Source organism: Aspergillus sydowii (assembly GCF_001890705.1).
Source record: "Aspergillus sydowii CBS 593.65 unplaced genomic scaffold ASPSYscaffold_7, whole genome shotgun sequence".
NCBI classification, from domain to species: domain Eukaryota; kingdom Fungi; phylum Ascomycota; class Eurotiomycetes; order Eurotiales; family Aspergillaceae; genus Aspergillus; species Aspergillus sydowii.
This window is the reverse complement of record NW_024467865.1, coordinates 345,326-372,013: the sequence shown is the minus strand read 5'-3', so window position 1 is coordinate 372,013 and position 26,688 is coordinate 345,326. Positions and strand designations below refer to the sequence as shown.

General features: G+C 51.4%; 15 protein-coding genes across 15 annotated transcripts; 8 read left to right on the top strand and 7 right to left on the bottom strand.

The window, feature by feature from the left end:
* Positions 1-187: 187 nt before the first annotated feature.
* On the bottom strand, positions 188-1,266 carry ASPSYDRAFT_180069 (type 1 glutamine amidotransferase domain-containing protein). The gene is made up of 2 exons (XM_040843495.1): positions 428-1,266; positions 188-380 (listed from the first exon to the last, which is right to left on the bottom strand). Exon 1 carries the CDS (start codon positions 1,153-1,155, stop codon positions 454-456), a length of 702 nt encoding a protein of 233 aa, XP_040701236.1. The 5' UTR covers positions 1,156-1,266; the 3' UTR covers positions 188-380; positions 428-453.
* Positions 1,267-1,493: 227 nt separating this feature from the next.
* Positions 1,494-3,798, bottom strand: ASPSYDRAFT_133463 (uncharacterized protein; the record flags this gene model as incomplete). Its single annotated transcript, XM_040840639.1, has 8 exons — positions 3,351-3,798; positions 3,193-3,300; positions 2,888-3,149; positions 2,682-2,844; positions 2,541-2,623; positions 2,281-2,490; positions 1,922-2,204; positions 1,494-1,841 (listed from the first exon to the last, which is right to left on the bottom strand). Exons 1-8 carry the CDS (start codon positions 3,604-3,606, stop codon positions 1,494-1,496), a joined length of 1,713 nt encoding a protein of 570 aa, XP_040701235.1. The 5' UTR covers positions 3,607-3,798.
* Positions 3,799-5,490: 1,692 nt separating this feature from the next.
* On the top strand, positions 5,491-6,153 carry ASPSYDRAFT_1053198 (uncharacterized protein). Its single transcript, XM_040839836.1, has 2 exons — positions 5,491-5,721; positions 5,799-6,153. Exons 1-2 carry the CDS (start codon positions 5,700-5,702, stop codon positions 6,098-6,100), a joined length of 324 nt encoding a protein of 107 aa, XP_040701234.1. The 5' UTR covers positions 5,491-5,699; the 3' UTR covers positions 6,101-6,153.
* Positions 6,154-6,418: 265 nt separating this feature from the next.
* ASPSYDRAFT_133461 (uncharacterized protein) lies at positions 6,419-7,227 on the top strand. Its single transcript, XM_040840638.1, has 3 exons — positions 6,419-6,524; positions 6,582-6,730; positions 6,812-7,227. The coding sequence occupies exons 2-3, from the start codon at positions 6,658-6,660 to the stop codon at positions 7,096-7,098; spliced, it is 360 nt and encodes a 119-aa protein (XP_040701233.1). The 5' UTR covers positions 6,419-6,524; positions 6,582-6,657; the 3' UTR covers positions 7,099-7,227.
* Positions 7,228-7,530: 303 nt separating this feature from the next.
* On the bottom strand, positions 7,531-8,934 carry ASPSYDRAFT_46571 (MBL fold metallo-hydrolase). The gene is made up of 5 exons (XM_040847265.1): positions 8,747-8,934; positions 8,653-8,683; positions 8,459-8,589; positions 8,136-8,403; positions 7,531-8,077 (listed from the first exon to the last, which is right to left on the bottom strand). The coding sequence occupies exons 1-5, from the start codon at positions 8,914-8,916 to the stop codon at positions 7,658-7,660; spliced, it is 1,020 nt and encodes a 339-aa protein (XP_040701232.1). The 5' UTR covers positions 8,917-8,934; the 3' UTR covers positions 7,531-7,657.
* Positions 8,935-9,728: 794 nt separating this feature from the next.
* Positions 9,729-11,337, top strand: ASPSYDRAFT_46567 (uncharacterized protein; the record flags this gene model as incomplete). Its single annotated transcript, XM_040847264.1, has 4 exons — positions 9,729-10,310; positions 10,367-10,727; positions 10,782-11,132; positions 11,180-11,337. Coding segments are annotated over exons 1-4 (1,321 nt in total), but the record flags the coding sequence as incomplete, so codon positions are not given.
* A 151-nt stretch (positions 11,338-11,488) lies between these two features.
* ASPSYDRAFT_133458 (PEX11 domain protein) lies at positions 11,489-12,450 on the top strand (the record flags this gene model as incomplete). Its single annotated transcript, XM_040840637.1, has 3 exons — positions 11,489-11,654; positions 11,713-11,870; positions 11,926-12,450. 3 exons carry the CDS (start codon positions 11,489-11,491, stop codon positions 12,307-12,309), a joined length of 708 nt encoding a protein of 235 aa, XP_040701230.1. The 3' UTR covers positions 12,310-12,450.
* An 808-nt stretch (positions 12,451-13,258) lies between these two features.
* ASPSYDRAFT_46565 (uncharacterized protein) lies at positions 13,259-14,451 on the top strand. The gene is made up of 2 exons (XM_040847263.1): positions 13,259-13,466; positions 13,566-14,451. The coding sequence occupies exons 1-2, from the start codon at positions 13,364-13,366 to the stop codon at positions 14,270-14,272; spliced, it is 810 nt and encodes a 269-aa protein (XP_040701229.1). The 5' UTR covers positions 13,259-13,363; the 3' UTR covers positions 14,273-14,451.
* A 270-nt stretch (positions 14,452-14,721) lies between these two features.
* Positions 14,722-16,386, top strand: ASPSYDRAFT_46564 (uncharacterized protein). Its single transcript, XM_040847262.1, has one exon. The coding sequence runs from the start codon at positions 14,811-14,813 to the stop codon at positions 16,173-16,175; it is 1,365 nt and encodes a 454-aa protein (XP_040701228.1). The 5' UTR covers positions 14,722-14,810; the 3' UTR covers positions 16,176-16,386.
* Positions 16,387-16,461: 75 nt separating this feature from the next.
* On the top strand, positions 16,462-17,280 carry ASPSYDRAFT_32579 (uncharacterized protein; the record flags this gene model as incomplete). The annotated part of the gene is made up of 2 exons (XM_040844988.1): positions 16,462-16,946; positions 17,022-17,280. The coding sequence occupies 2 exons, from the start codon at positions 16,462-16,464 to the stop codon at positions 17,278-17,280; spliced, it is 744 nt and encodes a 247-aa protein (XP_040701227.1).
* Positions 17,281-17,439: 159 nt separating this feature from the next.
* On the bottom strand, positions 17,440-18,426 carry ASPSYDRAFT_58957 (uncharacterized protein; the record flags this gene model as incomplete). The annotated part of the gene is made up of 1 exon (XM_040849614.1): positions 17,440-18,426. The coding sequence occupies one exon, from the start codon at positions 18,424-18,426 to the stop codon at positions 17,440-17,442; it is 987 nt and encodes a 328-aa protein (XP_040701226.1).
* A 905-nt stretch (positions 18,427-19,331) lies between these two features.
* Positions 19,332-21,734, top strand: ASPSYDRAFT_1053044 (uncharacterized protein). The gene is made up of 5 exons (XM_040839835.1): positions 19,332-19,730; positions 19,779-19,800; positions 19,848-19,921; positions 19,969-20,298; positions 20,352-21,734. Exons 1-5 carry the CDS (start codon positions 19,507-19,509, stop codon positions 21,247-21,249), a joined length of 1,548 nt encoding a protein of 515 aa, XP_040701225.1. The 5' UTR covers positions 19,332-19,506; the 3' UTR covers positions 21,250-21,734.
* On the bottom strand, positions 21,358-23,437 carry ASPSYDRAFT_1052988 (uncharacterized protein). Its single transcript, XM_040839834.1, has 3 exons — positions 23,321-23,437; positions 22,315-23,273; positions 21,358-22,264 (listed from the first exon to the last, which is right to left on the bottom strand). The coding sequence occupies exons 2-3, from the start codon at positions 23,050-23,052 to the stop codon at positions 21,467-21,469; spliced, it is 1,536 nt and encodes a 511-aa protein (XP_040701224.1). The 5' UTR covers positions 23,053-23,273; positions 23,321-23,437; the 3' UTR covers positions 21,358-21,466.
* ASPSYDRAFT_204800 (uncharacterized protein) lies at positions 23,114-24,150 on the bottom strand. Its single transcript, XM_040843869.1, has 4 exons — positions 23,971-24,150; positions 23,870-23,911; positions 23,321-23,770; positions 23,114-23,273 (listed from the first exon to the last, which is right to left on the bottom strand). Exons 1-4 carry the CDS (start codon positions 24,049-24,051, stop codon positions 23,154-23,156), a joined length of 693 nt encoding a protein of 230 aa, XP_040701223.1. The 5' UTR covers positions 24,052-24,150; the 3' UTR covers positions 23,114-23,153.
* A 591-nt stretch (positions 24,151-24,741) lies between these two features.
* Positions 24,742-26,648, bottom strand: ASPSYDRAFT_46555 (uncharacterized protein). Its single transcript, XM_040847261.1, has one exon. It carries the CDS (start codon positions 26,522-26,524, stop codon positions 24,884-24,886), a length of 1,641 nt encoding a protein of 546 aa, XP_040701222.1. The 5' UTR covers positions 26,525-26,648; the 3' UTR covers positions 24,742-24,883.
* Positions 26,649-26,688: the final 40 nt, after the last annotated feature.

The window sequence follows — 26,688 nt, the reverse complement described above, 5'->3', positions numbered from 1 at the left end:
TGCGCGGAGAGAATTTGCTCCGTGAACAAGATTGACGGGAAATGGTACGAGGTGGCTGTCCTGGCGAACCCACTCCTGACCGTACCATGTCTTTTCCCTCGTAACATCAAGCTCTCTAGGGGAAACAGTCCGTTGAGTAAGGTTCTCAATGAATTGGGCGTCGGGACTATTTCTGCGGATGGATGTCCTCAAGGATGCACAGATGGTCTGGAACATGCCTTCATTGGAGGAGCTCAATAATGTCAGTTCTTGAAAACAGAACCAGCTAAAACTGTGATATCTACCGGGTCTCGTCCCGGATGCTGTATGAAAGAACGGTATTAAAGCAACATCCAACTTCTGCTCGTTTTCGCTCGAGATAACCACCGAGTGCGATACGGCTGGGACATAGTCAGCAGATATTCGCCCTAGGGTGTCTGCCTCCTACCTTGACCAAGGGACCAGCGACGGCGTTCAGAACAGATCGAAGACAGCAACAACGTTCCTCGCCGTCTCCTTAGCCGACTCTGGGTTCTGCCCCGTTACCAGGTTGCCGTCAATCAGGGTAAAACCGGTAAATGGCAGCGTAGCCTTCTTATAGTGAGCACCGCGCTTCTTTACCTCTTCCTCAGCATTGTAGGGCACGAGCTTATTCACCCGGGCAAGCACCTCCTCTGTCCATGAAAACCCAGTCAGCTCGCGCCCAGAGACTAAATAGGACCTATCAGAAAGCTCCGTGTTCAGCAACCCGCAGTAACCATGGCAGACTGCAGCAACAACACCCCCCTGCTCAAAGACCTCGCGCGTGACCCGCTGCAGACCCTCACTATCAGGGAAATCATACATCGCGCCGTGCCCACCTGTTAAGAATACCCCGTCGAAATCCGCCGAATTAATCTGCTCGGCGCTGGCGGTATTCTCTAAACGTGCCATTTGCACCGGATTGGCATGCCACGCTCTCGCGCTCTTGTCGGTGCTGGGGAAGTGCAGCGACCGCGGCTCTAGCGGGCAACGGCCCCCTGCTGGGCTGGCGATGGATTGTTCATACCCGTGGTGCGAGAAGACGTCCCAGGCGTGCGCGAGCTCGGACAACCATAGGCCTGTGGGGTGGGACTGGTCCCCGTAGTGCCCGGTGTTGGTCACAATGTGCAAGATGCGTTTAGGCTTGTCTGGCATTGCTAGTGTATGTTGGCTGTACTACTGTCGGTGAAAAGAACATTGCACTGAGGACGACTTGTCGAACAGAACAAGGGCCTGGACGGCGGGAACATATAGATGACATCACGAAGGAGCAACAGACTGTCCGCTCTGTTTGGGTGTGGCGATATGCCAAGCTTAATGTCGCCTGTATCTCGGTAAGCCCTAAATTCTTTGCAGACTCGCTGGTATTTACTTCGGCAGCGGACACTCACTGCACAGATATGCAACCAGGACTACATGAGATATACTACTTAGTTTGGTTCATGCCCTTGGAAGGTCTTTGCCCAATCGCGTGAAGATCCCTAGCCTAGCACCTATTCAAACCACCGATTCAAAAAGTCCCCAACCCTTCCTCTCTTAGGTTTCTCATAAAGCTCCTCATACAGGTCGATATCGTCCTTCGTCGACCCGATCTTCAAATCCGCCTCGCCAACCCTAACATACCGCGTCCGTTTCAGCACCTTCCACCCCAGAAGCGCCACAACGAAAAAGCCCACCATCGTGTAGCTCGTGAAAAACGTTGTCGTATCCCACTGCCCGTTAATGAATACCGTATAACCCAGAACCAGCGTCATGAGAAACGTCCCCACAAGCGCATACCACGCCGCGTATGGCTGGAATCGGCCTTTAAACGGTAAACCGTCCCGACTAAGTCCTTGTCTCTGCATGGTAAATAAAAATGCAGATACGTAACCACCGTCCCGAAATAATTCAACAGATAAATCGCAGTGCAAATACCAACAGACCAATCCAGCACCGTGCTCGACGTACTACTCCCGATCCGGAGCAGGGCGAGGAGGCAGAATGCCAGCGCAAATGTCACGGCGTAGTAAGGTAGTCCATGTTTATTACATTTCGAGAAGAAAGCTGGTGCTTTCCCGTCGACTGCCATGCCGGGCAGTGTTCGAGCGGCGCTGAATATCACGTTGTTTCCTGCTGATAGGACGGATGTCATTATCAGTGCGTTGACGAGATCGGGGACGCCCTGGATGCCGAATTCCACCATGGATATTACGTATGGAGACCTATACCGTCAGTACTATACCATTAATTACCCTGATATGCGTATGCGTTTAGCTATTTGGTAAGGTAAGAACTCACGCAGCCCCAGTCCCACTCCCTTCTACCTCGCCCGAGATAACATCAGCCAGCATCTGGTCGTTATACGGGATGACGATTCCGACGCATAGCGCGCCGCCGATGAAGAAGAACATTAGGCGCCAGACGAACGATGCGAATGCTTTGCGCATAAGTCGCCGGGGGTTCTCGGCTTCGCCGGCTGCCATGGAGATGTATTCTGGGCCGACCATTCTATGGATTCTGTAAGTGGCGAGGCGCAGAGAGGATAGTTGAAGACGTACGTGAAAGAACCTTGGATCATACAGGAGAGAAGGCCTAGGAAGCGGCCTGTGTCTCCCGGGACGAGATATTCGACGAACGAGCCCTAAACCTTTATTAAGAAAACCCAAACTTGTGGATTGTGATGGTGATTAGAGATATACCGGATCTCGCCAATATCGGAAGCCGTACGGATCTTTATTTGGATTCCCGCCAACCATAGTAATGAACGTATATAGCATAAGTCCGAGCATGAGGAAGATCTTGAAAATGGACATGTAAAACTCCGATATGCCGAAGTACTTAACCGTGAGACCGTTCAACACACTGACAAGTCAGATTAGGTATTCTAGGGTAGAGGGCGACGCACGAGTATATCACCAGACAGACGGCGACTACCACACCGATGTGGACCTTGTCCGTCCAGTAGGTGAGCAAAACGTGGATGGCGGTGATTTCGTAGGGAATATTGAATGTTACATCCCTGATTAGACGGTGTAAGTCAAGGAGAGATAGCGTACCCATGAGGAAGAAATAGTTCCATCCCATCGCGAAGCTCAGCGCATCGTCGACCCAGAAACCGGCTAACCGGACGAAGGGCGATGCGATGGGCATGTACGTGACCATTTCAGCTATTTAATCAGACAAGTTCCGTGCTGGAGAATGGAATCATACCGAAACATTGGTTTACTGAGAGTACAATAGTTCCGTACACTAAGAAACCCAGGAATAGTCCGGCTGGCCCTCCTTTCGGAAGAGACGCCCCCATCTGGACGTAGAGAGCTACATTATTAGAACAAGACGGGGGATATCTCATTCGAGGAGCAGCATACAAGTCCCAATCGCACCGCCAACCGCAAACAGCTGAATCTCCTTCCCTCCCAGTTTCCGATGAAGCTGCTGCGACCCGGCAGAGATCAACTCGCCAGGAAGAGCCGTTTCAGCCGGCTTCTGGTCGGCCTTGGACTCGGGCCGGATCCTGCATTGTCGGGACGAGTGTGGCTGGTCCTGGTATGGCTGTCGGCACTCATTGTGGTGTGAGGATGCGGTGGAGTGCCAGACAGTCCGTGACTGAACGGGCATCAGCATCTTAAGAGAGCCACTGCCGGGCGAGAATCGATTATCCTTTCACCGTAAGGATTACCATATGACATGCCTTCATGCAAACCGAATATCTTTCCATTTTGGTGGCCACCGGGTGTGCACCTCTCTCGCTGGTCTTGTGTTTATGTGCCGCTGATTCGTGAAACTCGTCGCACAGTCCTCGATCATCACGAAAGCGGATCTCTGAGAATGCGTGGTGAGGGGTAACTGCACGACCTGCATAAGAGCGTGGTATACTTGCAGAAGTTTCTGCAGGCTTTAGGGACTTTTCTCCTTGCAGTTAGGGTCGTGTGTCAGCCAGCGATTGCCGTGTATGCGAGCCCGAACCAGTCTGCGCGTCATTGCATAACTTACAAAACAGCTGGACTTTGGCCCGTCGAGTTGATGTTATCTATGGGGAGGTCTCTTTAGTTAGCTCCTGGGTATTTTCCGCGATCATTCCATTGGAGCCTTAGGGCTGCGGCTGCGAGAGGACGAGAATGGTGCGTTTTCTTCATCAAGACGGCGATGCTGAAGGATGAGGCTCGCTATTTTTTGGACACAATATAAATGACTGCCATGCAATATATAAAAATGCCCTCAATATCCTGCAGAAGATCCCTTTGCAACCTCGTCCACAGCCCTTCTGCCTGAGGCCGCACCTCCACGACCCAGCACACCCACGCAGCGATGGCGCTCTACTTTTAACCCCTCAAGTACTCATACCCGTCATAATAACTGTCGAACATGCACAGTCAACCTGCTCCGATGGAGATAAAATCGTCTACTCGCCCTTCGAACATGGTTCCGATTCGACTTCACCTCCAGCCGTGCCGACTGCTGGACAGCAGCTATCTGCACCTTCAACCAGGCCGCCTCAGCGCGCAACCAGCAGTTCGCAGCAACAGAGCCCGTCATGGGCCTCCTGTCGATGGTATTCCGGGACATTGCGTGGTCCGAGAGACTGACGCGTTGTGCTTGGTTCGTCGCCCCATCCCTGTGTTCGCGGAGGTCGTTGCGCGAGCACTGGCCAGGATTGGAGCCCGTTGGTAGGTGGACTGTTGCTGGGTCGTCGGGTGAGAATAGTAAACGCTGGGAGGACTGGGTGCGCGCGAGTGGAGTAAAGTTGCGAGTCTGGCGTTGAGGTCAAGGAGAGCGATGGTGTTGGTGTCTTTTGGTTTCTTTGCGCTGGTGGAAGTCGTGTAGTTGAAACTGTTGAGATAAGGATAGCCGTAAAAACATCAATCGTAATATTTCCACGTGCCAAATGCATGCAAAGGCAGTCATTAGGCGCTCGACACAGCCTCACGCCTCCCCTCTTTCCGAACGAGAAGGGCACAGGAGCCTCTTCCGGCCACACGACGAAGGCCCCCGTCAGTCCCACGCTGATTTCTCGGTACTGCCCCGGTGTTCTTGGCCAGCAGGCGATAGTATGAGACTGTGTTCCGTTATGCTAGGCCCGTGCTGGTGGGGCCGAAGCCCAAGTTCCTCTTCTATAAGTCTTTACCTTTCCAGGCTGGCTGTCCCCGTTCATGCGGCAAGAAAGCAGAACCTCAGATTTGACCATTGAGACAACCACTACATCAACACCCCTTCATCCACCTGACCGTCACAGCTTTGTTGGATTCTACCATACTGGAACAGACGGTGACCCCTCCCCACCCTCTCTTGAGCTGCCGACAGCCTGACACGCGGACGTGACTATTAACGCCTTATCGATACCTTGCAGTTGAATCGTTGACATGTCTTAACTCCTATACCTTTGGGTTGATAACGACTTCCCGCAACTATGGCGCCTGCTGTTCGGATTTAAACAACAATTGGGACTCGTGCAATTATGGAACAAGATGTACGAATGGCATGATAGTCTTCCGAGATGGAAGAAGTTCTAGCTGGTATAAGCATCACAGCCCTTTTCCTTCTAACTTAAGCGGATAAAGAGCAATTAATTCGGAAAGAAAAACAGCCCTGAGTATCCCTGTACTGAGGTGCCTCTCTATCAGTGGGAGACAGCAACTGAGGACGGATGGAGCGTGACCCTGGCGTGGTGTTTTGCGTCTTTCGACGATGGAGTGCCCACGGCTTTCTACCGTAACGCCATGACAACGTATACAACTACGGGTGTGCTCTTTGCTTTTCGCTTATTCTCTTTTCTTTATATGGCAGGGCGGTACCGAGCTAACCACCCACCAACTCAGTCAACGACGACCATGGTGCCACGCCGGCCCCTTCTTCGCCTGAAGCTAGAGAGACACCGCCGACAACCTCACAAACACAAACCGCCACAGATACAGCCCTGAATGGAGCGGGCACAGGTGATCCGGATACTGGGGGGTCGGGGACGAATAATACCGGGGCAATTGTTGGAGGCACAGTTGGCGGCGTCGCGGGTCTTGTGCTGATTATACTGGCTGCGTGGTATGCCCTGCGGCAGTACAAGGCGAAGAATGCAGAGATGAGGGAGCTTGGAATAGGATATGTTCCGCCGCAGCATGGATAGAGCGAGTTCCAATGAAGTACATAAGCAAAGAGGAACATCGCTGCTGATCAGAGCATGTGCTGGCGGTGTATCAGGGCTGGTAAATCCTGATAAGGGATTCCGCACCGACCTCTCCAGTTTGCAGTGCAGCCTCACGGATTTCCCTATTTCCTCTCGATAAGACCTGCACTGCCGTACAGCCTTGCCAATAATACCACGAACACCCTGAGTTTCTCGTCGCTCACATTGCTTCGTAGAAATACTTATATTTATTTATTTATATTGTAGCGTCCCGGTACTGGTGCGCGGACGAGTATATATTTGACACTGCAAACACGGCGTCGACATAGGGACGTTGTTGTTCAAGCGACACCCCAAATTGTGCCCCTGCAACAAGATGTGACGGCGCTGTCAAGGTTTATGATGATGGAAAAAGTGTGACTTGGTAGGCGTATCCCCGTCCTCTTCCAATGATTTATCTCTTTTTAAACTCTTCGGAAAGTGATGGGACAAACTCCTGCGTCGAGGCAACGATATTCGAAGACCAGCGATCGCTGGAGGACAGGCACAGCGTGACGATGGCGGCTTGTATACGCTCTCCATACCCGACGGTTTTCTACCGGACTGTGTTGACTACCTTCACTACTGATGGTGTGCTACTCTATCTCTCTTCTTCTCTTATCCTTCTACTACTACTACATACACAGGCTGCCGCTAACATTGTCTGTACAGTCCCCGACGACTTCCCATCCTCCTCGCCCGAATCGCGAATATCACCACCTACCGCCACACCCTCCGGTTCGGATACAGATGACACCGCGGTGGATGATGATACAGAGAACCAAGGGTCAGGCTCTGGGAAAAACGTCGGGGCTATTGCGGGAGGTACTGTTGGCGGCGTTGTAGATCTTGTCCTGATTATATTGGCTGCGTGGTATGTTCTGCGGCGGCGGAGGGCTAAGCGTGCGGAGATAATGGAGATCGGGACGCCGTATGTCCTGCAGGGGCAATCTAAGTAATCTTTTGGATAATTATTTTATACATATGTGGAGAAAGAGCCGGGAGTGGGACACTGGGACAGCCTCATTTGGCAGTGGAGATATTCAATATTCAAGCTAAAGCTATAGTGGGAGTTAAGTATGACTGACTCAGTAGATCTATCCAGAGTGAATCCGACAGGGGAGAGACTATATCTAGGAATTATATACTATAGCTGAAATGAAGCGGCAAAAACTATATATCCCAGGGAGTATGTTGCTTCTCTCCTGCTACAAGACCTCTCCTAAGGAAGCTTATAGTGTTACACTTGACACGAGTACTTGTCAATATCAAGTGCAAGAAGCCTACCTTAACTGAGCTGGGGTTAAATGCTAGGTCCTTCTCTACAGAAATATCAAAAAGCTTAAATAAATATAGTCTTACTATATAACAGAGAAACTTAATGCAGTACTGTACAAATTTGATATTACCCGGGACACAATAAAGAAATAGGTGTGAACTGCTGGCCATGACGTTGTTGGACCAGACAGGAGGACATTGATGATATCATCGACGCTCCTGTAAGTATGTATCTATCCGTTAACGCCTCACATGAAATCGATACTCTTCGCCGCGATCCAGATAAACAACACCACCACTCAAGCCTTCCTTTTCAACAGCCGCCTTGAACTCCTCCAACGACTCTGACATGATATCGTAGTCGTCAAAATGTACTGGAATTGTTATATCTGGCTTCACCAGCTGCATTAACTCGACCCCCTGCTTTGCATTCATCGTGACCATCAAGGTAAATGGCGTCAACGACGGAGACGGCACCATAGCAGCACCCAGATGCAGTATCATCAGGTCGATATTATGTTCGCCATATAGCCTTGGGATCTCCTTGAGCTCATCGACCAGCAAGGTATCACCCGAGATATAGATTCGATAGCCCACGGTGAAGTCGTCCGCGCTCTGCCAGTAGCCGAGCTCTAGCATCCAGCCGTTGGTGGGAGGGAACTGTTCTTATCAGTACCACCCACAGAGACAGAAAATGAACAAAGAGAGAGAGCCATACTGCCCCGACAATCTCGTTGAGCTTCTCCATCGGCTTACCCAGAGGAACATGCTTTCCGGGCATTCCCGTCACCCGCAGACTTGGCGGATTTGGGCCCGCCTCTGTTGTGTTTGCGAGGTTGATCATTATCTGATGGAACGGGTCTACATCGTAGATGTTCGTAAATGAGTCCGCCCCTTTGGAGGTCAATTTGGACTTTGCATGACTCGTTGTCACGATGGGCAGGTCCCGCCGGAGCGATGCTTCGACTTGGCGGTCAAAATGGTCCCTAGCCATTCGATTAATCGGTTGATAGTCGTATCCAGACCAGTTGAGGTACGCACTCGTGGTAATGAGACAGCAGGACTAGATCGATGCGCGGCAGTTCATGCAGTTCCACAGCCGGGTTATGCATCCGGGTCGAGGTCAACCCGGGCCCAAGATGAACGTGGTCGCCGGCATGGAGGAAGTTGGGCTATATAGCAATGTTTTCAGCCCGTGATTGAACAATGGGAAAAATAAGAGAAAGGAAACCCACATCCGTCATAATACGCACGCCTTGCCATTCTCTGTAAACCGATTAGTTTTCCGATTAGTTTTGCATATTATGTGTGGAATAGAGCACAGATTACATGACGGTCGTCGCGTTTCCGACAAAATATATGGATGCGTTCTCGCTCGCTGGTTTGCTGGAGTGCGACTTGCTGTTCTTCACTGGGGGCAGGGTTTGCGGGACCTGGTCGGCGCTGCCATCGCGAGTTGGGGGTTGGCGGTGGTTTGGGTCAATTTCAATCTGTTTCATGGTTAAAATGAACACAAGCTATGTATACGGCTTTGATTTTGTGTGAGGGGGGAGAGAGTCACCCAGGGACTTTAATACTTTGGAAGCTGTGCAAGCTCATGCGTGGTTATGACGTCAAGTATACACCCGACGGCAATGCAGCCATAAGATCATCCTTGTGGGATAAGCCTCAGAAGCAGAAGAAGCCTGATAGGAACGACGAGCCGGGCGTTCAAGACCCCGGGCAGGCGCCATTGTGCCTGTATATACCCATATATCTACGTATCGAAACGAAAAACAACCTTCTGGCTAGCCATAGCCCAGCCATAAGATCGTCATGGAAGAGCTGTTTGCAAATGAAGGATCGACTTTACCGCCGACAAAACAAGACTGTCCCCACAAAGACTGTGCTTGAGAAAGACTAATGTCAAATAGCCCGCCCTGGTCGACTAAGTGTAGATCCACCTTGTTTATGTCCTACACTCCGCTCCAATAACTCGAACTACTCCAGGTGGCTGTTTCTATAACTGGTATAGTCTTTGGTAGGGTATTAAAAATAAAGAGTTACCTTAGTAGCTTAGTATAAACAGGGGAGAAAAAACTTCCAGGTCTGAGCTGATTAAATAGTAGTACATAGTAAGATTAGAATGTTGAGCTCCAAGGTTGTGGATGTTACAGAGTAAGCAGAGCGGAGTTCCACTAAATGAGGGCACGTCCGGTTGACAGTGGACCGTGGTCAAGAGTATCACCCCACCAGGCAGTACTGCGCAGACTCCATAAATCCCTCCGGTGTCTTGATTTCAATAATAATCAATTATCGAAAATTAAACTAACCTCCACGCACTTAGTTTAGTCATGAATATCCGGAAGAAAGCGATGAAAGGCCTCGCGGCCAGCATCGGATTCGCATCCGAGAGCATGTCGGCGCAGAAAACTCACAGCCATCCCGAAGACGAGGACGAGCAGCACGAGGAGGACTGGTATCTAGACGAAGCACAGGACCAGCTAATCGAGCATGAACAGGGTTACCCTGAGATCAAAGCCGAGAGCGAAAGCCGCAGCTGGGACATTGATAAGCTGGTGGAATCATTCATTCGGAATCATCCACCCCCGGCACCTAGCTCTGGAGCAAGTCTTCCATACCCAGTAATCCTGCCCCAGCGGCGTCCTTCCAGTCGTAGGCGCGGGTTCATCCGGGCGTATGCACCTGTGCTTGCAGACTGCGGCATAGACCAGGCCACGTTCCTCGATTTTCTGGATACGGCAGAACGCGCTGGGCAGGCGAGACCGTGGCTGTATGCGATAAATCTAGCGTCGTTCGGTACGGCCATGCTACCGAGTGGGATTTCGATCGCGACTTCGATTGCGGTTCAGTTGGCTGTTAAGATGGCCATGGAGGTAGAGGGAAGAAGAAGGCGTGTATTATCAATCAAGTACAATTCATCTCTGGTGAGATGCTGATGATAAGAAGGACGAATACATTCTTAGACAGACTCAATGATGGGTTCTTTCGCCCCCGCGGTCTGTATTGTCTGGTCATGACGTATAAACCGGAGACTCCTTCTCCTTATGCAACATTCGATCTTCATTCTGTCATTGACCCGTCGATCGACGATGGGGAGGCTGGTATATTGGAAAAGTTCCGCGCCAAATATCAACGCGCAGACGGAACGACCCACGGTGTCCCATTCCCGGAGACTGCACCGCTTGTCTTTCCAGAATTGGATAACTTGCAGGATAGAGGCGACCCAGGGTCGAAACTGAGTGGTGGACTCAGGGGGAAGAAAGAGTTCCTTGCGAACTACCTGGATAAAAGGGCGCAAGCTCAATTCGTACGTCATTGACAGACACCATATATCGTTAGATATATCTAATGAGGTGTACAGACAAAGGATAACCCAGATAGTGCCTTGGCCAAGGGCCCGCAGCCTACGTTCTCTTCACGATACGCAGACCCTGCGCACCCATCGAACGAAGGGTCGCTGGTGGCTGTTGTATCTGGGGGCAATGTAACGAGGGACCAGCTTCTTCCTAGAAGCGCAGCGCGACGTGCACATCGTGATGAGAAGCCAAGGAGGATGGGGCCACTTGGGCGTCTGGCAAGTAGGGTACAGAGTGGCAGCTCTGGGTTTGGGACATCTTCAGGTGCTCACGATGAGGGATATCGCAGCTCGCTGGGTTCGCGCCAGCTGCCGTCACAGTTTGGAATTGTTTCTGGGATTAAGAATTTTACGAGTGTAAGGAATTCCACGTTCTGCTAAGTTCGATGGCTGACTCTGGTTAGAACATCCTATACCTGATGATTGTGAATCTACCGACGGAGGAAGAAATGGCGCAGGCGGAGGAAATGATGAGCTGATATTTTGAAATGTTGTACTCTCCAAATATTATTTATAATCATATATTCTTTTGATTCTGGGCTGGTCCAGAAAAAATGGCGCTAAAACGACGCTAAAAAAGGGTCCAGACACGCTAGAAAAACACTAAAACGGCAAGTGATTCCGGCCCACAAACTTTGAAAAAGCCAAATTGCCTTCCCCTGTCCCTGGAGGCTGTCCCTGAATCTTATCGTCTTATCAACCCCATTATCAACATGCAATCCCCACTAAAACAGCTGGTTACATTCACCGGCCAAACCGCGGGGCTGGAAAAGACCCTCCGCCTTATCCAGGCAGTCTCGCAGATCGTCGGCGTAACCAGCGACGACAAGACACTCTCGACGCAATGTCTTGCGGCACGCGACCAATTAGCCCTTGGTTGTACCCTCCCGGTCATCACATATCTAGTATTTAGACTCAAGGACTAATTGTAAGGCAGGCCGCCGGTACTTTCGTCTCCTGGACTTCTACGGCTGCTTTGAACGCGTCCACGTCCTCTCCACCACGCCTTCTTCGGCGGGCGCCGTTTTAGCCACTATGGAGCTCGCGCAGTTTACCTTCTTGGGACTGTATCTGTTTCTTGAGAACTTTACGATTGTATTGCCCCTTCGCCCCCCTCCCCTGCATGTAGTATTCAAGACTGACGGTTTAGCTCCACGACATGAACGTCGCCCGGGTGGACTGGTACCGCCCGCTCATGACCGAGGCAAACAAGTTCTGGTTCTACGCGCTGGTATTGTCTATCCTGCGTATGACGTGGTTGATTTTCTTTCCTGTGGAGGCTACCCCTGCAAAGGGTAAGGGCAAGGGCAAGAGCAAGAGCAATGGTAAAGTCGATGCGGAAAAGGAGACAGCCAAACAGCCAAAGTGGCCCCTGGTGAAGAAGATTATCATTGATGGCTGCGATTTAACCCTGCCTGGGTCTTTTGTCGGGTGGGTTCCGGCCTCGGGATTGCAGGTTGGGGCTGCGATGGTTGTCAGTACGGTTCTGGTTGGGCATAATGTTTGGTTGGCGCAGCAGGCGAGGTTGACTTAGGATTCTGTTGCATTTGTGCGTTGTTGATTGCGGACATGACTGGTAGGGAGGATTGGTGTAGATGGTATAGAGCTGTAGATAGGAACTGTCAGTTGTATAGAGGATAGATGAATATATTCGGTGATCCACCTTCTAATTGACAGAATAAGGTTTTCGGTTTCAGGTTCGGCAAGTAATGAGGCGCAAGGTGGATGATATTGCTGCCCAGCGTGTCTCTTTCCCATCTAGAAACAATACACTGTATGGATAATACTGAAATGTACCTAGCCGACACCGAGTGACTATGATAATTTTACTTCCTCCGTGCTGCCTGCCCGAATGTCGATACTCAAAACAGGCTTCAAACTATTGCATCCAAGTTTGGACCGTATAACGTGAAAACCAACTATCGGGCCCCTTTTTTGAGTTCGACTCAGGATTTCAATAAGTTTGTACGACCAAAATATAAATCGCGCGTAGGACAACGATAGGCCCCATACTAAGTGCAACCATGCTATTAAAACCCAGTGCAGAATATTGCTTCAATCATGCAAATACATTGACGCATCGCGTGCATGATAGATATTTGTCTGGGCTGCGTTTAAAATCGAACTATGGACAACGTCGCCCCCGGACAGCATGGCGGCCAATGGTGGTAAGTGGCAGTTGAAAGATACAGTAAGTGCAGGTCTGGCCTTAAACATTTTAATATTGTACCTTTTTGTTCCTGGATGTATGGGATAGCCTTACTTCCTCGAAAGCCTCATATTGCTTGATTTGCTGTCCAACGTTACGCAATATTGATTTTTGAGCAATTGAGGGACGGCATGCAAAATGGGACCTTCTCACACGGCTAACACATCATCCTCGAAGATAGGAGACGGAGACAGTGGATGCTCTCAGAGTCTATAAAATAACCGTCGTATCTCCCAAACTACTCATAATCATCACTCACTCACTCACTCACTCACTCACTCACTCACTCACTCATTTCTAGCTTACCATTCATCCTGATTTATCACCAGCACGGTCTTTACTACACGTAAATAACCAACTACACCGTCCTTCGTTTAAAATGAAGCTCAATATCCCCCCGGCTCTCCTCCTCTCCTTCTCCGTTCTGTCGGCTCTGGCCCTCGCCTCGCCGGTCCAGAAGGTTGACGCGGCTGCACTTCAAGGTACGTAACCCCTAGCTCAGGCTAAGTCTTGTCTTAGTTGCAAATCCCTCTGTATCAGTGAATAGCATCTGATATCCAACTTTTCTTTTTTTTTTCTAGCCCGCACTGCATCCACACTTGAAGTCCGTAACATCGGCAAGCTCCCCCTCATCAAGAAGACTGCCCTCGATGAGCCCTGCGACGAGTTCGGTGTCCCCCTTGGCGGCAAGAAGAAAGATGACAAGGGCGATGACAAGAAAGACGATGGGAAGGACGACGATCACCATGGACATGGTTACCAGGATGATAAGAAGGATGATGACAAGAAGGACGATGGCAAGGATGGCCAGTACAAGGGTGTAGTTGGTGGCCACGGCGGGTTCAACGCCGAGTTCGAGTTCCACGGTGGGGGCAAGGCTCAGGGGCAGTTTAGTGGTAAGGGTAAGGGCCAGGGTAAGGAGGATGAGAAGAAAGACGAGAAGAAGGACGATGATAAGGATTGGAAGGATGAGAGCCATGGGAAGGATGAAGGAAAGCATGGAGGTGAGCATTACGAGGGGTATGGCACGGAGCATGACGAGAAGCACTACGACGAGGAATATGATGAGAAACATTATGATGAAACTCATCAGGAAACGCATTACGATGAGGAGCATGACCGGGAACATGGTGTGAAGCACGATGAGGGCTACGGTCAGGGACATGATGGGAAGAACGACGGTAAGGATGATGGAAAGGACGACGGCATAGATGATGGCAAGGGACATGGAGGAGCTTGGGGACTCGGTCTGGGAGGCATTGGCAGTGGGAAAGATGACGATTGCTGAAAGACACCATTATCATCACCAGCACTACCACAGTCACGATGGGAGATATTGAAGCGGACAAAATGTACTGTATAGTACGTTGAGCTGGCGGAGTAGTAGTATTCACATTCGTTCTGATAGTTTCACAGCTATTTTTATTAGGAGAAGATCCAACAGATTTAATTTTGGAATTTTGAACAACAGGCAATCATCTCTTAGGTTCCTTTAGAGTGCTAAAAGAATCAAAGCCTGTCATGGCCAGCGAAGATGCCTAGTCCAGCCAGTCTCTGCATTGCCACCAGTTTCGACACAGCCAGGTACCAAGACCGGTGTGACCATGTAAACCGGGAGAATGTAGCCCTAGCCTCAACATCACATGTACCGACAAGAACAGAACGGGGCGTGGACAGACTGGGCGTTTTCTGGGCACCGCGGGGTACTTGGCGTCGAACGCCCATGTCTTCTTCCTTCGGGCGGGAGTGCCTGACTGTGTAACTGGCGTCAGGAGGATCATCGTATTCTCTATTGCTAGTCTGGAGTTGAGGATCTGCGCTTCAGAATGGATACTGACTGGCTAGAACGCACAACATATCCTACCTTGCACGTCCGCTCCTTGTACCCTTTAGCCACGCGCCAAACGTTTCCTGTTAATGTTGCCGCTGGCTCAAATTCCCCTGACGATCCCAGATATGATGCACCTGCGCGGATTGAAATCGGCGCCCATGAGCATAAAAGGCACATCTACATGTCCCTGCCACAAGCGCAATCCAGACAGCGCCGGCCAACAACATGGAACACACCAATGGACAACACGCGCGCCCCAAACCTGGCCGCCAAATCGCTCGATCTGCAAACAAGAGAGATATTCAATACTCTCGTCTCCACAATTCTCTTCCCTGCGACCTACGCGGCCTTTTACAAGCGGGTAGACCAAGACATTATCGCATTCGTCCGTGACGATCGCCGCGCACAGTGTCCGGATATAGAATGGCTGGTGCGATGCTATGCAACATGGTATTTTGCAAAGAAGAATAACGATGATGAAAAACTAGCCGAGAGTCGGTATATCTACAGTGTTCTCCTTCGGCACCTGAGGGTCTCGCTTGACGACCCGCGGAGAAGAACGGCGGATACGACGTTCGCCATGGCGCTACTGCTCGCTGTCTATGAGGTGCTAGATGGGTGTAATCCGGATGGATGGTTGGTTCATATGACGGGTATTAAAGAGTTGCTGCGGCTTCGTGGGCCCGCTGCCCATTTTAGGGGGTTCGGGAGGACACTCTTCCTCGCTTGTCGGGGGTTTTTCATTGCTGAGGCTTTTGCTACTCAGCAGGAATGTATCTTGGCTGAGCCTGACTGGGTTAATGTGAGCGCGAGGGCGTTTGAAAGGGAAGAAAGAGTTGGCAGGGGGAGCGCCCTGGTTAGCATCATGGATCAGGCGTATAGGGAGGCTGTACATGTCCCGGGCTTTGTAGCTCAGGCGCGCTCAATTGCTGAACTGGATGAGGGAGTTGTCCATGAGTCTGTATCCAACGCGACTCTATGTGCTCAGATCAAGCGCGTTCGAGGAGCTCTCCAAACACTTACACGTCAACTTGATCGGATTTCCAGCCGGGAGTCGTCCAAGACAAGCAAGGGCCTTGACGACTCAAGATATACCGCTTCGATTGCGCGGTATAACCTCCAGGGGGTGTGTGCTATCGACACGCTGCTCGATCAGGTGCTCCCCATGTTGGACGCTTCCAATCCTCCAACGACGCAAGCGCCATGTAGCGGGTCAGTCTCAATATCCGCGAGTCTTAGCCGTCGAGCACTGGTTGAGGGTGCGGATAAAGAGGCAGACTACTCCGGCCTGCTACTGCGTGGGAACCTGGACGATATGTTCCTCTCCATGGGTGCAATGGCTATAAGCATGGATATGTAATACGGACTTAGCAGCTTTTTCAATCCACATGTATTGGCGCCAAGGATGCCCTAACCATGCCCAGGCTCTTTTGTAGTGGACCGAGTCCTCAACACGAGAAGTAACGACACTGCGGCCCATGATTCGCCCAAGGTGCATTGGCAGCAACAGCCACCAGCTCTCTACCATCTTCTGTTAGAAACAAGGCTACCGTAGAAGCAGGATAAATACCCTAGTCTAGTCAGACAACAGCTTTCACTTTCAAGCCCTTGAGAACTCTGACCGGTCAACCACACCCACTACCAAGATGTCTATCCCAGTTCTCCTCCTTCTATCAATCTTGCCCCTAAGCATAGCCCAATGTCCAACCCCTACAGAAACCCTCGCCGTAGAATGGCCCGACAGTCTATACCGCAACCTCGAGATCCTCGTCTCAGAGATCGGTTCCTCCTCCGACATCACCACCTACGAGGCTGTCTCCTGTCCCGGCAATCCAGGAATGACACTCGCCTTCGGTCCCAATACATTCTCTCTACAGCGCGCGGGGAGTAATCAAGCAGGACATAGTCTCATCGACGAGTGCCAGCCTCTTGGCTCCGGCATGACATGTACGCACCTGGAGGAGGGAGGCATGGAGAATACCATTACTACGACACACGGAAGCGACGAGATATATACGGTGTCGATTGCTGTTGTCAGCTCTGGCGATAGTAATACGGCTCTCCCGACGGTGACTGCGCCGCCGTATGTCGGGTGCCCGAATGCATGGCAGCAGTGCGGAGATGAGCCTTGGTATGTATTCTCTTCACTTTTCAGGTCTATTTGGTATCACTGGTATCACTATGTCATGCTAATGGTTTCTTCTAGGTGCTGTCCCACGACTGCGACAATCTGCACCACCGCGCCGAATTCGCATGAGGCATGTGCAAGCGTCGCTAATGAGGAGTTCCCTGGGCCTGCTCTGCCATATATTGACCCGACAATGACGGCTGGGCCGGATGGCGGTAATGGTGGCAGTGGCAGTGGAGATTCGGCTGGCTCTGAGGATGGAGCTGCCCTCTTTGCTGCGCAGCCAACGGGCCTCTTGCTTGGTGGGCTTGCTGGGCTGGGCTTTGCTTTGTTTTGAGCTTGATGAGTGGCAATTGTCGAGTGGTGGCTTAGGGCTCGGTTACAGTCATTGTAGCGGCAATAATAATAGTTCGTAAGTAATTAACGGCCACTTTTATAGTCCAACAGTATTATTTGAAATTCCACATATTTCGTGCAAAACAACAACATGTACTGATTATATACGCGCCCGCGCCCTCAGGGCTTCGCTAAATACAAGCCCCAGCTTCGTGATGGCATCTGCTGAGATCTGGTGATGAAGGACAATCCGCTTCCCATCCAGCTTGACTCCATGCTTTCTCCCCAGCTCATTCCACCGTTCAGTGGTGAGGCCGGTCTGCTCGAGATTAAGCCATACTTGGTTGGTTTCAACATCGCGTAGTAAGTGTCCTCCTAAATTCACCCACATCTCCCCGACCTGCTTTGCAAGCGCATGCACAGCTTGTAGTTTATCGCGACTCCCCCATGACCCTAGTCCAAACTGCTCGATGACCGCAAACTGCGCTGCTGCTGCCAGTGGACCTGACTGTCGCATTGCGCCGCCGAGACTCTTCCGTATCCGGCGCAGCTGCGTTATAAGCTGGTTCGAACCAAGCACCATCGCACCCATAGGCGCACCCAAGTTCTTGCTGAAATCCAAACTGACCAGGTCGCACAGCGTGCAGTAGTCATATAAACTACCACCCCCAGCTGCAATGGCCTCCCACAGTCTCGCACCGTCCATATGGATCCGAATACCATTGCCGTGCGCCCACTCGCTAATCCGACGCAGTTCCTCCACTGGAACGACACTGCCACCAGCCGTATTCTCAATGCTTATAACCCCCGTCGGACATTTATGCACGTCATCCGTGACAACAGCCCGAGAGACAATATCCTCTAGAACCATATACCGCCCATTATGCGCCGGCCGAACCGTCTGAATCGCAGCACCACTCATACCGAGTCCACCCCCCTCAAAGTGGATTACGTGCGCGCGCGCATCAACGAGGACACCGCACGGCGGCTGCGGTAATAGCGTCCGGATGGCGAGCTGGTTCGCCATCGTCCCTGAAATGACAAATGCGCCGGCCTCGAGTCCGCATTGTGCTGCCATCAGGGACTGGAATTCGTTTGTTACTTGGTCTTCGCGGAAGACGTCGTCTCCGAGGCTTGAAGTGGCCATGGCGGCTAGCATGCCCATTGATGGGGTTGTTATAACGTCGCCTGGAATAGTTATGACTTAGAATTTCGGAGGCGGGCTGTGGAATGTTGGATGTGGATGTGCTTACTGCGAAAGTCGGTCTCTGCGCGACGCGTCGTGCCCCAGGCGACATTTCGCATGTTCGCTTCAAGTGTGGCTTCCAAGGACTTGATGGAGGGCATATTGATCGTAGTGGACTGGCATATAGAAATATTGATCACGTCCCCGATTTATACATGTCCTTCTATTTCATCCAGCGGGTCAAGGCAATATAATGCTTTGGCCATCCACGATACAGCCAATAAGGTGGGAATGACTTGTTGGTTTCTTCAGGAATGCAACTACTCCTGATTCAGGATTACTAGGGGGTTAGCGTCGCCAATCAAGTGTGCAGATCGAAGACTCAGCTCAGCTCTCCCCAAGGCTGGACTGCCAAATATGGGCGCTAATCGATAATCATTTGAGAACAGGTCAAGCCATGCACCGGCGATCCCTGCTCCTCATTTTACAGCGCGGGAAAGAGCCGTATTGGGTATTTGAACGCAGGGGTTGCAAATGAAACCCAGCGACCACAGACACTGTTTCTCGCGCTATATCAGCCTCACAACCTGGGACACTGTGCGAGATGAAACTCCTTAAGTGGTATTCACATGTAGAGCTGAGCTGGGTGCAGGCATCGGGCCAAATTATCGGCTTCCAATAGTCGTTCATGGACGAATTGGGCCAGGCCGGGGGGCTGTATCACATCCCTGCAAGACAGCTGGTGGCTGCAGACTTGGGCTGAGACCCGCCCTGTTCTGCGCTCTGGAATGGTCCAAAATCAGGGGTTTCTTTAATTCACAGCCTCTGGCCTGATGGTGTTGGAATTGCGAAGGATGAAACCCTGGCACTTGGATTCTGTCATCTCTCAGGCTGTCTGTTGGTTGGGGGCTGTTGTAAACTTTATGCAGTCAGAATGCACGGCACTCGTTCTTCGTCCTTATATGCTGTGGGATTGTCGCGAGTGATAACTTCGATAAGCCTCCTATCCTTGAAGACAACGACAATCGGACACCCTCAATAATGCATCCAACCGTGTCGGTGTACGAAAAAGAAGCGTCAACCTCAACTGCCCCAATTCCTGGCAGCCCTGTTACAGACGAACAGGTCGCCAGATATGGTCTGGAGATAGATCCAGAGTCCGGGTTTATAAGATGGCGAAAGGATAGCAGAGACCATCCGCGGAACTGGTCGACGTTGAGAAAGACATACGACACTTCACTCGTCATGTTCCTTGAGTTTTATACGTGCGTTTCAACCTATCCACACCCCTGGATCACACTGACTTTGCGTAGCACCGTAATTAGCACTACAGGAGTGAGTCGCTGACTTTTACAGCCTTGAAACCTGTTAACGTGTTGCAGGCCGCTGCGGCTGAACTGGCGTTGCAAGACTACACGGCCAGTAAGCTGACGCTACTTGTGGCATTCAGTCTGACGTGAGCATCCAACATTTTCAAACCTAGCTAGACTTACTCTCTTCTAGGTATCAGATCGGACAGGCAGTAGGCGGGCTGGTAATTCCCCCCTCGTCTGACCTATTCGGCCGCCGCATGCCCTACCTTCTATCCTGCGCCTTGTTCAGTCTGTCCTGTCTCCTGGTTGGAGTTATTCCACACCTCAGCGCCGTCTTCATCGGCAGATTTCTCTCCGGCCTTGCCTCTGCTGTCCCATCTGTGGTTGTCAGCGGAACAGTCGAAGACCAGTTCAACACCGAGCACCGCGTCTGGATCGTACTACTGTGGAACGCAGCCGCAACGGCCGGTCTCGCCTTTGGGCCTGTGTATGCATCATGCATTTCAACCGTCGCTAGCTGGTACACCACCTTTCAAAGATATCATTACTTATACTGACTTTGACGATCTGCAGGCGCTGGATCTTCTACAGTGCCGCCATCGCCACGGGAACCTGCAACGTGCTCCTCCTGGGTATCCGCGAAAGCCGCCCCAGCAAGCTCCTGTCAAGGAAGATCGCATCTCTGCGTGCTGAATGTCCAAATGCAGATCTGAAATACCACACTGCAGACCCCTTCCCCACGCTGAAGATGTTTATCGACGTTGTCTTCATCCGCTCCATGGTTATTATGGTTACAGAGCCGATTCTTATCATCGTCTCCAGCATCAGCGCTGTCTCCTGGGGCCTTATCTACCTCTTCACAGAATCATTAGCTGGGTCTTTCACAGCGCTGGGACTATCAAGTACGGAAGCATCATGGCCCTTCCTAGCCCTAATAATCGGTGTAATGCTCGACGCAGTGCCGCATATTTGGGAAGTACGAAAACTGAAAGCAAAACGACGGAATAAAATCCCTATCAAGCCCGAGGATAAAATCGCCGGATTCACATACGGCACTCTTGCACTGGCTGCGGGACTCTGGTGGTTCTATGCCACTACGCCCCCTGCTATGGTTTCCGCCAACCCTCTTCTCCCCACGGCAGCTCTCATTCCTATCGGGTTCGGGGTTAATGAGATTGCATATACATTGAGTGGGTATCTCACGGATACGTATACCGTCTATGCTGCCTCAGCATTTGCGGGTTTGGCGTTCGTGCGCGCGATCGTTGCGGGTATTGCGCCGCTCCTTGGACATGTGCTGTTTACGCCTGGACACACGGTTATACCTGGGTATGTGATTTCTGCGCTGGGGACGCTGTTCTGTCTTGTTCCGTTTGTGTTTTATCGTGTTGGGGCGAGGTTTAGGGAACGGAGTGGCTTTGCGAGGTATAGTTGTGAGATGGATTTGTTGACGAGAGTTCAGGATGAGTAGGCGTCTACTGGAAGTTTCGGATAGTTTATGTTTCAGTTTGATGGGCATGTCGTTGTTTCATTACTCAGGTGATGGTTATATTTTGCCACCTGAGCTGGGCTGCTCTGAAATACCTGCTGTACAAGTTATAGTTATATACTCAGTTACGGACTATGTCCTAATGTCTCATAATGTCGACTTCATAGATGCAATAGGAGGTATAGTTGAAGCACCAATATTAGCCATCACTCACAGCATGAAAGAATTCTCTAATATCTCTACCCCGTCTCCGCCGCCTCATTAGCGCAAATTCTCGCTCTATGGCAGCTTCATACTCTGGCCCTCGCTCCACGGGCTTGCTCGCCTCCAGCCACTCCTCTTTCGTCAATGGCGGCTGATTATACTCAACGGCCAGTCCATGCGGACCGAACTCGCCACGCAGCTGATCCATGCGGTCCCACGGGTATCCGCCCACGTGAACCCCGTCGGCAAGGTCATCCTTCGGCGTAAACTTGATCTTGACGGTACGCAGCTTTGCGTTCCGCGCTAGAGCGTCCCTGGCGAATGCACGTAGCCAGTTCTCCTCCGGGTCTGTAAAATCGGTAAAATCCTCTCTGTGCTGGTCGTAGATTGAAAAGTCGAGGGTGAATGTATGTAAGTTAGGCGCGAGTAAGTGGTCCGCGGTGTCCGGGGCGTAGGTCAGCTCGGGCAGTCCGCGCCCCTTGTGGTGTCCTATCTGCCATCGGGAGAGGGTCAGGGTTTCCAGTCTAGGGAATGCGGATGCGTTGAAGAGTAACCCGATGCCCTCGCTGGAGAGGTACCCGATGTTAATTGAGCGGAGGGTTTCGCGGTGTGGGTGTAGCCAGGTGGCGAACAGGGGGAGGTCCATGTAGAATTGGTTTTCGTAGTAGTGCCCGAAGTGGAAGTGGGTGAGTGCCCTGGGCCACTGGATGAGCTGTTCTGTGGCGAGGGCGTCTTCTTCGTAATCACTCACGCTGATGGAGGTGATCGCGGCGGTTCCTTTCTTCTGTAACTTCTGTATATTATCTGGTCAGCTTGCGCCGTAGGAGCAGCTTGGCTTCGTACTTCTGCTAGGATGCAGTCTCGTTTGCGGGTCCCATTTGGCCTGGAAACCCCATGGAGATGTAGACTCTGTAAGGACGAGGACTCGATATGCCTGAAAACATCATGCAAGTAAAGGCCCCAATATTCACGGTCCAGTTCGAGTGACTTGACATGCGGCATATTCTGCAGCGCCAGTTGAATAAACGCCAAGACCTCTTTAGGATGCCCCTCGTATCCACCGTGGACCGTCAGCTTGCGGACATTGGGGAGATGACAGACGAGGTCACGAAGCAATGGGAACGGCGCATTGGCTGGAAGACTTTCGTCATGGATCTGGACACGCAGCTCCCGGCAGTGAACCTGGAATAGCGACATTGTGGGCTCTTCGAGAGGCAGTCGCAGTGGCTTGCTTCCGTGCCTGCTTGTGGCCTGGCCGTTGAGGCTGAGTGTGCGATGCATCAGAGGGATAGTGTGGCGCCGCAGTCGGCGGCATGTTATAACTAGCTTGCCGAGGAAGTCCAGATCGTAATTATAACCAGATCGTTTTTGCCTGATCCCCTCGACGGCGGCGGCGTACCTGATGATCTGGTGCAGGATTTCTTCGGGCAGTCGCAGGATGAATTGCTTTTCGGGGCTTGGTTTGTCGGCGTCGACGATGCCACCGTCACGGCCGATGTAGGTCTGTCGAGCTGACCTGGACTTCTGCGCGTTGCTGGGAGACATTATATCCAGTGTGTTGTTGTTGAGGTTGCGTGTCATCGCGGGGGATCAGCAAAATCAACATGGGGCCAAACACTAGTGGGCGATATCGGTCCTTGTAGCCTGATATGCGAACAAATATCATTACTATAAAACTATTTCTATTCCCTCCCGACAAAGCTATAGACCAGCCTGCCCAGCACATATTCTCCCTTGGTATTCGCAGACAATATGCGCCTTGTATGATACCGCTTGCCATTGATCACCTCGAATCCCCAGACCTACACACTTAGTACATGCGAAGCGAGTCGAAACGTAAGAAACTCACCTGCTCAGCGACCCATCCAGTGTCGAAGTTTCTCACAAACGTATGAAGCCATACATGCTTACCCTCAGCGTCCGGCTCATCCACATCCCACGCCGTCTGCTTCCCATCCTCCTGTATCTCCCCGCGCATAAACTGCTTTACTCTGTCTTCGTCCTTAGCTACCTTCGTCTGCAGCTCAAACTCGGGATAAGCCCGTCCCTCGCTATCTCTAACCCCGTAGATCCAGTGCGTCTGGTGCTGATTCGACCCGAACAGGTAATCCTTGTGATCGACCAGCGACCAGTCGAGTACTCGTCTTTCTCTCGTCACTCCTAGTCCGCCCGTTGGGGTGGTGGCAACATCAACAACTGTCACATCCGAGTCGGGCTTTTGGTCGTCTTTGTAGATGGACACGTCGAGACGGAGACTCGCTAGGCCGATGCCTTTACGGAGCGCCCAGTTAATGCCTTGCTGTATGTCATCCGTAGCGGTCAGCCAGCTGAACATAGGGAAGTGCCATTTCTATGGATGCCGGTTACTGTGCGCGAAGAATGGTCGATGGTAACGTACCAGCTTCAGCAGTGCATCTGTCCCCGTACACAGTCCTTTCTCCTGGTCGATAACGTCAGTGGTCACAGACCCGGGAGAAGTGGTCTGGTTTCAGTTCCTACCATATTCCATCTTCCGACGAGATTATCCATGATTGCAACGCGACTGGAGTATTTGATACGGGATAAGCAGAGCCACAGCATGCACAACAATGAAATGTAATGCAGTAGGTGACCACCTCGACCCCGAGCGAGGGATTCAGCTGAAATAAGAGGGGCAGCAGAAGCAGGTGGAGAAGCAAGACACCGTGCGGACTGCGGAGAAGGACGAGCTGAAAAGCAAAAGCAAGCATCCTGTCTATTTCCACACTGGGGGTGGCAAGATGACGATCGGGCAGTGTGCACGGCCATTCGGGCCATGGTCAGATCACACTGCATTAGGGCGAACTATAGTTCGTGTCGATCTCAGTGTGGCGTAGGTCCGAGGATTGGAGTTGCTGGAGGAGCTTCATCATCGACATATGGCTTCTACCTGCTAAAAGACGCTGCCCTTGAAAACCTGTGCTTGTTCAAATCGTGTAACCTCGCCATGAATTTACATAGTGGTATCCCCCTCCGTTTGAGATGAAGGCGACGAAATCACAACGTCCGTGAAATAAGAACAACATCATCCTTCCCATTCGGAAGCACACAGGGAATTCTCGTCGAGATATACTTCCCTCCCTCCTCGACCCAGCGCACTACTCGCCCGCGTCCCCGTTCCCAGCATTATCAACAACAACTACCGATTCCTTCTTGATCAAACCATGGTCCTCGCAAATCCGCAAATCACTGAGATATAGCTCTTCCCAGTGATCAATAAACAGGACATCAAAGACAGTTTTCGTTTCAGAATCGCCGGCAAGCTGTACAAGTTTATCCGCACTATTACTTCGACATGCTGCTACTAATGAAACTATTCTCGTTCCTAACCCGTTTTGGTGGGTAATTTATTCAGGGCTAATTATATTATATGCCCCCAGTGAAGGGCTTTACTTTATTTCCGCTGGTTGCGTGCCTCAATCTCCTTCCACTTGCGTATCGTCTCCTCCCTCAGCTGGCGCGGCGTCTTTCCTTCTCTATTAGGCTGATCTAATACGCTGCAGGTGCCGTGGGCATCCAGCAGAGCCTCCACAACCTTATTTTGGGCGTTAACACGATCCTCCAGCGATACCGGTTCCTGTCTCTGACCATCCCAGCTCCGCTTTGGCCTCATCGCCCCGCTCATCGCTTCATGCAATGGCAAGTTCCTTTTTTTGTTGACGACATCAACTCCCGCCCCGTACTCAATGAGCATCTTAACTGCATGTGCTTGTCGGAGATGCCTCGCCAGGATATGTAGTGGAGTTTCATGGTCCTCGTCTCTGGTTCCAAAGGGACATCCGTGGGCCAGAAGTAGGTTAATTAAATTCAGATCGATAGGTTCACCATCTAAAGACGAGTAGGCGAGCCTGTGGAGGACGGTTTGCATCCTGTGATCTATAGTGCCTGCATTTGCTCCGCGTGAACAGAGCCATTGAATTGTATGATAGGCGTGATTTGAGCCTTTACTCCCGCAGCTGGCGTGAGCCCGTACGGCGTAGTGGAGGGGTGTGGCGCCTTCTTTGTCGCAGGAATTGATAAGCTTCGCCATGGCAGCTTTGTCATCCTTAGGCACGAGCAGCTCAAAGGTGCTTGTTATCCTCTGGATTAGAGTATTCTCTGGAAGGGACAGCTCAAATCCTGGTTCAGAGCCTGCGGCCGCCCAGTGCAGAGGGAGTCGGTCCATGCTATCATAACAGAATACTAAGTCTGACGTTTTCAAGCTATCTTCGTGGCACTGGTCAAGAAGCGCCCTTATCCCATCCATATTCCAAGACCGGCTCCCTATATGCAACGCAGTAACATCCCGAACATTGACACCATTATCCCAGAAGCCTGGGCCATCGCTATAGTATTCCAGACGCTCCTGTGTGTCCGCGCCATGCTCTAGGAGCCGTTTCATTATTGCGTAACTGGAACCCGCAATGGCCTGGCTGAGAACAGTGAACTCTGCTTGTGGTACCAGCTGTCCTTCACCATTCGTATCAATATCAGTAGGGAATAGCACAGTATCACGTGCAGAAGCCCCCCGGTCTAGGAGCATATTCATCAAATCCTCGGCCCGGGCGCGATGAGCACCTGCACCCTCGCCAAAAGTACCAGTCGAGTAGGCTGCAGACATAATTGGTGTCCATTTACCCCGATCCCTGTCATCAACAGTCCCCAAAGGAGGATCAGAATCAAGCAAGAACTTCACGATTTCAATCTGTGCATGCTGACAAGCAACATGTAACAGCGAAAACCCCCGCTCTTCAATAGACTCCGCGTGGGCATTGGCCCAGTGGACATCAAGCAAAACGCGCAACACATCAAGACTCCCATTGGCTGCAGCTGTATAGAAAGGATCGTGCGATTGTACGTCTGTAATTGGTATTCCAGAATTTGGTAGATTCCAGGCGGTAATATATTGCTTCAGTAGTGCGATATCGTTGCGCGTGATGATCTTGCGCAGGAGGGAGCCGAATTCTGTCTCGTAGAGAGCTGCGCCGTCGGCATCAATAATTTTCCGAGATTCGAATACTCCGTCGATGCAGTTATGAAATTCCTGGTACGCCATTGTCTGAATTTGGATCCTGGTGGGAGATGGTTCCAATTGTGGGTCGGAAGGGGAGGGAAAATATTTCTCAGATGGAACGGGCGGAACGTTGGTATTTATAACTAGCCAAGTGGGCAGGGAAGAGGTTTCAACAAGAGCGACCCAGTTACCATAAGAACCCGGTT

Excerpts from the sequence above, each read along its gene's own strand:
- ASPSYDRAFT_46555 (XM_040847261.1), bottom strand. The coding sequence starts at position 26,524 with ATGGCGTACCAGGAATTTCATAACTGCATCGACGGAGTATTCGAATCT.
- ASPSYDRAFT_46571 (XM_040847265.1), bottom strand. The coding sequence starts at position 8,916 with ATGAAACAGATTGAAATTGACCCAAACCACCGCCAACCCCCAACTCGC. Across the intron at positions 8,684-8,746 it reads GGAAACGCGACGACCGTCAT|AGAATGGCAAGGCGTGCGTA; the intron begins GTAATCTGTGCT and ends ATCGGTTTACAG. Across the intron at positions 8,404-8,458 it reads CTGCTGTCTCATTACCACGA|GGACCATTTTGACCGCCAAG; the intron begins GTGCGTACCTCA and ends TCGAATGGCTAG.
- ASPSYDRAFT_46564 (XM_040847262.1), top strand. The coding sequence starts at position 14,811 with ATGGATACTGACTGGCTAGAACGCACAACATATCCTACCTTGCACGTC.
- ASPSYDRAFT_1053198 (XM_040839836.1), top strand. The coding sequence starts at position 5,700 with ATGACAACGTATACAACTACGG. Across the intron at positions 5,722-5,798 it reads GACAACGTATACAACTACGG|TCAACGACGACCATGGTGCC; the intron begins GTGTGCTCTTTG and ends CCACCAACTCAG.
- ASPSYDRAFT_46565 (XM_040847263.1), top strand. The coding sequence starts at position 13,364 with ATGAAGCTCAATATCCCCCCGGCTCTCCTCCTCTCCTTCTCCGTTCTG. Across the intron at positions 13,467-13,565 it reads TGACGCGGCTGCACTTCAAG|CCCGCACTGCATCCACACTT; the intron begins GTACGTAACCCC and ends TTTTTTTTCTAG.
- ASPSYDRAFT_180069 (XM_040843495.1), bottom strand. The coding sequence starts at position 1,155 with ATGCCAGACAAGCCTAAACGCATCTTGCACATTGTGACCAACACCGGG.
- ASPSYDRAFT_133461 (XM_040840638.1), top strand. The coding sequence starts at position 6,658 with ATGGCGGCTTGTATACGCTCTCCATACCCGACGGTTTTCTACCGGACT. Across the intron at positions 6,731-6,811 it reads GACTACCTTCACTACTGATG|TCCCCGACGACTTCCCATCC; the intron begins GTGTGCTACTCT and ends TTGTCTGTACAG.
- ASPSYDRAFT_204800 (XM_040843869.1), bottom strand. The coding sequence starts at position 24,051 with ATGCTGTGGCTCTGCTTATCCCGTATCAAATACTCCAGTCGCGTTGCA. Across the intron at positions 23,912-23,970 it reads TCGTCGGAAGATGGAATATG|GAGAAAGGACTGTGTACGGG; the intron begins GTAGGAACTGAA and ends GTTATCGACCAG. Across the intron at positions 23,771-23,869 it reads CAGATGCACTGCTGAAGCTG|CAAGGCATTAACTGGGCGCT; the intron begins GTACGTTACCAT and ends GATGACATACAG.
- ASPSYDRAFT_1053044 (XM_040839835.1), top strand. The coding sequence starts at position 19,507 with ATGCATCCAACCGTGTCGGTGTACGAAAAAGAAGCGTCAACCTCAACT. Across the intron at positions 19,731-19,778 it reads ATGTTCCTTGAGTTTTATAC|CACCGTAATTAGCACTACAG; the intron begins GTGCGTTTCAAC and ends GACTTTGCGTAG. Across the intron at positions 19,922-19,968 it reads CTTGTGGCATTCAGTCTGAC|GTATCAGATCGGACAGGCAG; the intron begins GTGAGCATCCAA and ends ACTCTCTTCTAG.
- ASPSYDRAFT_1052988 (XM_040839834.1), bottom strand. The coding sequence starts at position 23,052 with ATGACACGCAACCTCAACAACAACACACTGGATATAATGTCTCCCAGC. Across the intron at positions 22,265-22,314 it reads GAGACTGCATCCTAGCAGAA|AAGTTACAGAAGAAAGGAAC; the intron begins GTACGAAGCCAA and ends GATAATATACAG.